A 9,454-nucleotide genomic window follows, 5' to 3' on the forward strand; every position below is an offset into this window, starting at 1 on the left:
AATTAACCTAAATATTTAGCTACCAGTCCAACCTAACGGTTGGCAGGCGGGCGAAAAGGCCAAATGGCCTTTGCATTTTTTTGGAAACCTCATCCACAGCAGGGGACGTGTTTTATTACATTTTTATTTTCTTTCTTTTCTTTTTTTTAACAATGCTTCATCTCCCTGAGGCCGCGCTGCCGCTCGCATTTCACACTGGGCAGGCCATAATTGGCCCACCAGCGTGAAATTGCGGCCTGGTGCCAATCGCCGGCAGCGGTCAGCTTCCCAATCGCCCCCGCCGAGCCTACCCACCAAGGGCAAAATTCTGCCCAAGATATTAGAGCTCATGGGACACACATGGTAACCACTTCTTTTGTGGTATGTATGGACTGTGGTGACAGTTTCTCATCAACTGTGCTAAATTGTACATCTGAGAACAGGTTATCTCGGTCCTCGGGGCAATTCCTCAAGGCACGGCTTTAATAGAATTTGTGAGGTCTGGCATTTATTTTTAAACCACAGCTTTCTGATTCTATAAAATGCTTTAACTTATTTGTAAGTCACTAGGAATAAAGAAATGTTGTTTCCCCCATACACTCACTGCATGCTTTAAATTCACTTACATTGAATACGTTATATTCCTGTGTAGAAAATGCACTATATGCAATAAATTGTTCAACTTTTATATTTGCTATACATAAATTACTTCCTTTTGTATCCCTTTTATAACCTAAAATAGCTCACGCTTTTTATTTGGTAAGTAACTATGTGCTTAACAAAAACACATGCACGTCATTTACTTGAATTTCTCTCTTTTCAAGAACTGTAGAAATGGGAACAATAGACGTTCAAACCTTGTTCAAGGATATTGGACCAGATTTGGACAACTGGATCAATTACTTTACTGCGATCACGGAAAGCTTTCAGTCTATAGATTTCATTGAAGAAGACAGGGAAAAAGAAAGTACAGTCAGAAAAGAAAGGCAATTCTTTTTCCAGGTATGGTATCCAGGAATTTCACAATCCCAACTCTCTAATAGTATTAAACACATGAATAATACTGCAAGTGTTACGTACTGGCAGGAAACAGATTGTAGGTATAGGCCCACGAGCAACATAGTAAATTTATATAGAATTTGTGGCCAATTTGTCTGCCATGCTACTGCCACTGCTCTTCTTAGTCCATTTCCTTTCCCTTTCTGTCTATCATTATGTATTCTTCCTTTAGTTCCTTTTCAAGTGGTAAAGGTAGTGGTTATGTTACTGGATTAATAATCCAGATGTCTGGACTCATTCGCCAGAGAATTTTAATTCAAATCTCACCATGGAAATTTGAGAATTCCAAATTCAGTTCAAATAATCTGGAAATGGTATCAGCAAATGTGACCATGAAGCTGTCAGATTGTTGTTAAAAAGTCAAATGGTTCATCAACACCCTTGAGGGAAGGAAATCTGCCATCCTCACCCAATCTGGTTTACATGTGACTCCAGTACCACAACAACGTGGTTGACCAATTGCTCAGGTGATCTAACAACTCACTGGGGAGAATTTTCTCCCGGTCGGGCGAGCTGGGCGTGGGCGGGCGCGCAGCCGATCACCGCCCGCGATTGACTGCGTGCCGCCATTTTATGTGAGCAGGCCAATTAAGGTACACCCAGCGTGACGCACACCGGGGAGCGCTCAGTGCTACCTATGCGGGTGGGGGAAGGAGAGAGAGTCTGGGCCTGCACTCTTTTGCGCACGCGTGCGAAAGAGCGCAGAAATCTCCCTGAGGCACAGAGCTGCCTCAGGGAGATTAAATTGATTGTGAAAAATTGAAAAAAAAGAAAAAAAATTATTCAGACATGTCCCCTCATGTGATTGTCACATGAGCTGGGACATGTCTATGAAATTTAATTAAAAATTTTATTTAAGTTATAAAGCCTTCATGAAACCTCATCCCACCTGCGGATGAGGTTCCATGAAAAATGCAAAGGCCGCCTGGGCTCTTCGCTTGCCCGCCAACATAAAGGTTGGATGGGCAGCCCTGACAACTACTTTAATTAGGTAATTAATGGCCTTAATAGGTCCTTGATGGTTCGGTCGGCACGCAGCCGACTCCAGTGCATGCCCACTGAACAGGAATGACACGCGGTGACGTCGGGACGCACGCCCAACATCACCGTGCGTCATTTTACGCATCAGTGTGCAGGTCCCACCCCCACACGCCAATCAGAAGATTCTGCCCACTAAGTTGTATCAAACCACTCACACATACTACTGTGGTTCACGAGGAAGGGCCATCACCACCTTCTCAACTAAGGATGAACAATAAATTGCAGCCTTGCCAGTGATTTTCATAACCTAAGAACAAAATCAGTGAAAATGAAAATGAGGAGAGATTTATAATGACAGGCTGAATCGTTATCTGCTGTTTACACTACCAAAGTTAAAATTTGATTTCCTCAAAAATTTAAATTAAACTAAATTAAGTTAAGTTAGTCGAGTACAAGCAGCTCTTCACAAATCAATGCCAACACTTCCTGATTAGCAATAACTTTCACTAATTTCATTTTGCATTATGAATCCTGAGTGGTAAATTCAAATCTCAAGCTCTCCTCATGCAGCATCTATTCTGAAAAGATTGCAAACTGTGAAATTGGCACTACAGTGTTATAATTCTATGCACAATCACTGCTCCCCTTGAGCAAGCTTTAAAACTGGGAGGACAGAATTATTGAATTATCCTAGTGAATACTTTATACATAGCTGAGACAAGTCTAATTAGAGTGTTATTACAATGAGCTTATCTATTTTATGAAATAATATCCTATCAAATAGAGCCTTATCCTATTAAGTAGTATGCTACTACATTACTTAATAATCAAATACTTCCTTTTAACTAGTGACATAAATGTGCATAGGTTAATGTTCTGTAGTACTTTTTCATAGTGAGTGGTATAACTATATGCTAGAATAATAGAGTTGGAATAATCTTTCTACAATATTTTATGGAAGAAAAGAAGGAAATCTGGTTAAATCATGATATACAACTCAACATGTTCATCATTGTGATACTTCCATTCCAACATAACACAGGCTAAAGTGTTCATTAGAGAAAGTTATTCATGTTAGTCACAAACTGTATGTAAAAGTTGTGTGCCAATATTTTATTTTTAGAATTCCAAAAAGCAGATGGAATCATTGAAGGAACAGTTTCAAACTCTGATAGGAAGCTTGAGGTCCCAGCGTGAGATAGATGAGCTACTTACCCAAATGCAGAAGACCCCACATGAAGCAGAGAGATTGTCTCTGACATCTTTGAAGCACGATGGTATATTTTAACATCTTTCAGACATATTATTTTCAGAAGTTAATTCTTAAATTTTACATTTACTTTCTTCCCTTTTGCAACGTTATCTTATCTGCGCAAAGAGAAGGCAGATTGGAGATTTATCAATCTGTTTACTATTAGGCAAGAGAAAGCACATTTTAAATTCAACAAATGAGATATCAGAAATTAAACAGAAGGTGCTGGAAATCAGCAGGTCTGGCAGCGTGCGTGGAGAGAGAAATAGATTTAACATGTTTTGAGTCGAATATGACTCTTCTTCAGAAATGAGATTTTAGGAAGTCCACCTAGATGGAACTCCTTGCTTTCGTACAGACCTCTATCCTAGTTGAAGATTGATGAATTTTAACCAATGAATAAAAACAAAGTGTCTGCTATTTGTGAGACTTAAGTTCATTACCATCCAGCTGTGAATAATGAAGATTACCTCATCTGTTTTCTCAATTTGGAGAAGATTTGATGAAGTTGGTCTTCCCTCTCCACCACCTGGAGGATAGTGTGGTTAGCTTGGCCACCTGCCTCCTAACCAGAGGAGCCTCTGTCCACTCATCCTCCCAGCCTGGGGAGACTGCATAAAGGAGAGCAATGGTCACCTGTCTGCCCTTCAAGGGGCAAGAGGTGAAATGGTGACGAGAGCAAAGGAAGTAGAAAGTTTAATAAAGTTAAATTTAACGCTTCCTGATGTGAAATTAAAACCAAAGCTTTATTAATCCCTAGCACGTCTTGGAAATGAAAAAGAGTCCTAATGTAAAGCAACTATTTTTAATAGGATTAAACACTTCAAAAAATGATTTGAAGGTGAAAAAACGTGATGTTTCTAAAGGTCTGCCAGACTCTGGAGCCTTTCTGAAAACCAACAATGAGTTGTCAGTTTGTATACAAACCAAAACATCAGCAAATTTTGAAAGGAATTGTCATTTAGAGGGGAAGGTCTGACCAACAATGACATTTCCACCATCAATTCCCCCACCATCAATATCCTGGAGAATTACCACTGACCTGAAACTCAACTGCACTAGCCACATAAATGCTGTAGCTACTAGAGCAAGTGTTCTGGAGTGAATGGCTCAGATCCTAATTCCCCAACGTATCCTCCAACATCCCATCTACAAGGCCCAGGAGCATGAAGGAATACTTTCCATTTGCCTGGTTAGGTGCAGCTTCAATGCCACTTAAGAACCCTGTACCATATAGGAAAAAGCAATATGTTTAACCAGCACTTCATCTTCCCTCTCCACCACTGGAACACAGTGTTTGCAGCATGTACTATATACAGGATGCACTACAGCAACATGCCATGCTTTCTGCAATAGTAGCCTCCAAATCTGCAACCTAGAAGGACAAGAGAAGCAAGTGTATGGGAACACCATCACCTTCATGTTACCCCAAGACACACACCATCCTGATTTTGACAGGTATCACCATCCATTCATCACTGATGGGTCAAATCTTGAAAGTTCTTACTGAACAGTATTATGGTAATGCCATCACCAACACAAACTACAGGAATTCAAGAAGACCCTCACTACTGATGCCCACATCCTCAGAATGAATGACAAGAAACAGTTATTTTCCATTTAACACCTCTCACCATGGTCCACGCCATATGCATAGTTCTGCATATAGCCAAAGGTCAAACACTGCAAATGAAAAGATACATAGTGGCAATAAGTGACAAAACCATCCAGATAGCCAATATGGATGGAAAATTCACATTCTACTACTGTACAGGGTTCCCTTTTGGGTTTGACATGTCGCTGGAGTGGGTCAGAGTGAGTGCTGTTCTGTACCTTACACAAACTAAATCATTTTCATGGTTAAGAATGATACCAGCTCAAGTGAACAAGGTCTTCCATTCTTCAGCATTAATTGAGATGAATAGGATAGATGCATTTTAGGGAAGCTGGCTAAACAAATGAGGTGAAAAAGAATTGCAAGTTATGCTGATGAGATTAGATGAAAAGGGGTGGTAGGAGATTTATATGAAGCATAAACACTGGCACATACCAGTTAGGCCAAATAGCCTATTTCAGTGCTGTACATTCTGTGTAACTCTGTAATTTGTAACCATCAAAAAATTTTAAAACATTTTCTGTGACTAGTATTAAATGTCCATCCTGCTAAATGTATCTTTTGTCCAGGAATAGATATAACTCTGCCATTTGAGCCTGTAACAACAAAAATAATAGTTTTATAATAAAAACAGAGGGTGCTGGAAGAACTCAGCAAGTTTGGCAGCATCTGTGGAGAGACAAACAGTTAATGTTTCAAGTCTAATTTGACTCTTCTTTGGAACATAATAGTTTTATTCTTTTTTCTGTTTAGGTTGTCAGACTGTCAATGAATCACTGCTGAATGTCAGTTTATTGATGGATGAATATAAATGGATTCTGACTATACCAACAGAGGAATTGTCAATGAGATTTCAAGAGGTGTGTACCATTACCTTATTTTAATTCAGAAAAATCTTTGTTGACAGGTTTATAAATATAAATTAAAATTTTAAACAAAATTCGAGAGAGATTTTCAAGCCTCCCATGCAGGGGAAATGGGCAATAGCACCCTGAACATGGTGGGAAATTACTGCCCATTTCTGCCAAAGGTCTGGCTTTCCCTGTCTTCCTTAGGTCTGACTGTTACCTGGCCAGAGCACCCATCTAAGTCAGGTGGAAAGTTTTTTAAGTTGAGACTGCCATTCTAGGACAGTACTGTTGGTCAGTGGTAGCACCCTCACCTCAGAGCCAGAACGTTCTGGGTTCAATTACGACTCCAGAGACTTGAGCACTCCTGTGCAGTACTGAGGGATGGCTGCACTGCACTATTGGAGGTGGTGTCCTTCAGATGAGATGTTACACCGAGGCCCCCGCTGCCTCAGGTGGATGTAAAAGATCTCATGACATTATTTCAAAGATCAGCAGAGGAGTTTTCCCCAATGTCTGGACCAATATCTATCTCTCAACTAACATTGCTAAAATAAACTATATGACCATTATCACATTGCTGTTTCTGGAACCTTGCTATGTGCAGATTAGCTGCTTTGTTTCTTACAATACAACAGTGATTCCATTTCAAAAGCACTAATTAGTTGTAAAGCACTTTGGGAAGTTCTATGGTTCAGAAAGGTTCTGAACACTGCACACACTCCACCCAGAATCAGCTGGTGGTCCAGCTGAAGAGTAATCCAGCAGCTAAGTTTTCATTTACTTTAGGGCCAGCCAAGTGGACAATCTGGGGTGTTATAGTACTAGGATCCCTTCCCGAGAATTGGCCATACCTATCACACCATAACACTCTCTGAAGAAAAGCAGCCTGCATGATTGGCACCCCATCCACCATTTCAAACACTCACACCCTCCACCACTGACTCACAGCGGCAGCGGTGTGTACCATCCAGAAGATGCATTGTAGCATTTTGCCAAATCTCCTTTGGAAACATCTTAAAAACAAAACACACTAAGCATTTCCCCTCCTAGGTCAGAATGCCACCTGTTGTGTGGAAAACATGCATTCAAATAGTGCTGCATGGCAATATATGTGTATCATGGAGTTGTGAATGAGTGATGATTGCCCACATCACCCATTCGGTCAGCTTCTGTATTCACCAGATCATCTTTGGCCATTTTCACTGCTTACAACAGGTTTAAACTACCAAATATATCTTCCCTTCCACTCTCTGCTTTTCAGCAGATCCCTCCCCTTCCAGGTAGCCTTGCTCATTCTTCTGTCATTATGATGTCCACCTGCACTTCTTCTGGCACCTTCCCATACAATTATAGCTTGTTTTTTTACTGAGAGACAGGTTCATTTGTATTCTTTTGTGTTATTGTTTCATTTTTCTACTAAATTAATTTTGTCTGATATTTCTATAATTCCAGATTGGATTAGAAATTAATTATTTGGCACTGATTCTGGAAGGAAATAGTTCTGGTACATTGCAGTTTATTTTATATTAATTAGCCATCAGTTGCTAAATGCATTTTATGTTCAATGACACTGTATTTGATGTCTTTATGTTCTTGTCCAGGTTCTGGTAGACATGGCTTCTAAAAACGAAAAAGGGCTATTTAAAGCACGTGTGAAAGCCATGGTTGGAGGCCGGCCTGCAACCTTCCACAGTCTGGTTGGATTGGAGAATGATTCCTTTTACAGGAGCATGGCACGAGTTATTGCCCTGGCCTTGGATGCTTCAAAAACATAGTGTAGCACCATGAATGGGGTATTTGCAGCTCTATTCCTCTTGCTGGGATGCCAGTGTTAACGCAATCATCCGTGTTTCCAAGAATAAGAAAAATTCAATATTTTAGGGAGAGATTATTATATTGTTTGGATTGGAGCATCTCCACAACTCTCATCAGTTGGGAAGGGAGGAAGGAATTAAGATTTTCATAGCACCTTATAATATGTTGAAACATTTCAAAGCTTTTCACGTAACTTTTCAAATGCAGTGACTATTAGATAAAAACAAAAAACTGCGGATGCTGGAAATCCAAAACAAAAACAGAATTACCTGGAAAAACTCAGCAGGTCTGGCAACATCGGCAGAGAAGAAAAGAGTTGACGTTTCAAGTCCTCATGACCCTTCAACAGTTCTGTTGAAGGGTCATGAGGACTCGAAACGTCAACGCAGTGACTATTATGTGGTCAAAAGCCATGTACCAATTGGTTTCACGTTAAATTTATGAAATATTTGGATTATCCTTTAGAAGATGTTAAAGGTCCAGGATGACATAGGCCCAGCTTTGGAACATCACTGAAGAAGGAAAATTATTTATGTTTTTGACCAAAATTTGAAGATTGGAATATCTCAAACATCTTACATTTGGATCTTATTAAGTTATTGGAAATATCAAATGCTTACAAAAAGCCTTCAGCTAGCCATTGAACGTATTTTGAGGAAATGCTGTTTCTGTACAGCTCTGCAATCACAACTGGCGGGGGGAATATTTGGTTAAACTTAGTTATCTCAGGAAAAGGAGTTCTTTTGTAGTACTTTTCCAAAATGGTGACTCGCTTTCACTCTGAAGAACTATGATTTTTGACCAAAACTTTGAACTATTGACAAAAAATGGTGGGAAAATCTAAATGCTACTTTTAAGTTGTAATGTTTACTACCCATATAAATTCTGATATTATTGATAAAGTCCCAAGTATTTTGTAAATATCATGTACAATATTGTATAAATGTGATTTTTCTTTTGTAAGTTTTCTCAAACATTGTATGTTGTTCGGTTTATGAGGCTGATGTGCATTTAAGCACAATATTGTAACACTAGTGTTGGGTTAAGTAATTCACTTGTTTTTCTTTCAGGCAGAATTCAGGGAGAATAAATATTAAGGTTGATGTAGGTGGAGTTAAAAAAAAAATAAATCAGCCCATATGGAGTTGCAATTGAAAGTTGATTTCCTACACTGCTGATCCTTTTACAATCAACATAGGACCCCAATTTCTACACGTAAACAGCCTCCCTCTTGAACCAGGTGGCCATGTTGCTCTTCATTTACAGTTGCATCAGGCAGACCTCCCCTCCACACCCCAAGCCCCCACCTCCGCCAATTTTAACTGCCAGCCACCCCTTTTGCAAATGAAAAACAAGCAGCTGCTGCATAAATTTCTGATAGTCACAGGTAGCATTTGCCACGCCAAAGCAGACAGTAGGGCAACAAATCAGTCACTCAAAAGAATAAGTGTCTTTGAGCTTCTTTAACAGAAAAATACAGCGTGTAAAACAGGTATCCACAATGTCAATTTTAAGACCCAAGAAAGCTCTGGATTATGGTTTGTTTTTTTTTATTCATTCATGGGATGTGGGCATCGTTGGCTAGGCCATCATTTATTGTCCTTGTTCAGGGGACAGTTAAAAGTCAATCACATTGCTGTGGGTCTTGGGTCATGTGTAGGCCAGACCAGGTAAGGATGGCAGATTTCCTTCCCTAAAGAACGTAAGTGAACCAGATGGGTTTTTACAATAATCGACAATGGTTTCATGGTTATCATTAGGCTTTTAGTTCCAGATTTTAATTGAATTCAAATTCCACCATCTGCTGTGGTGGGATTCGAATCCAGGTCCCCATTGCATTACCTTGGGTCTCTGGATTACTAGCCCAGCAACAATACCATTATTTTTACCACTGGTTTTACC

The 9,454-nt window shown here is 39.7% G+C and overlaps 1 protein-coding gene across 1 annotated transcript in view; it reads left to right on the forward strand.

Moving 5' to 3' along the window:
- prss56 (serine protease 56) overlaps nucleotides 1-7,512 on the forward strand; it is a 47,586-nt gene extending 40,074 nt beyond the window's left edge. The window contains exons 13-16 of the mRNA XM_041204923.1: nucleotides 804-981; nucleotides 4,032-4,188; nucleotides 5,640-5,746; nucleotides 7,339-7,512. Coding sequence (XP_041060857.1) covers nucleotides 804-981; nucleotides 4,032-4,188; nucleotides 5,640-5,746; nucleotides 7,339-7,512 — 616 coding nt within the window. The remainder of the gene's footprint in view (nucleotides 1-803; nucleotides 982-4,031; nucleotides 4,189-5,639; nucleotides 5,747-7,338) is intronic.
- Nucleotides 7,513-9,454: the final 1,942 nt, after the last annotated feature.

Source organism: Carcharodon carcharias, chromosome 2, assembly GCF_017639515.1.
Source record: "Carcharodon carcharias isolate sCarCar2 chromosome 2, sCarCar2.pri, whole genome shotgun sequence".
Classification (NCBI taxonomy): Eukaryota; Metazoa; Chordata; class Chondrichthyes; order Lamniformes; family Lamnidae; genus Carcharodon; species Carcharodon carcharias.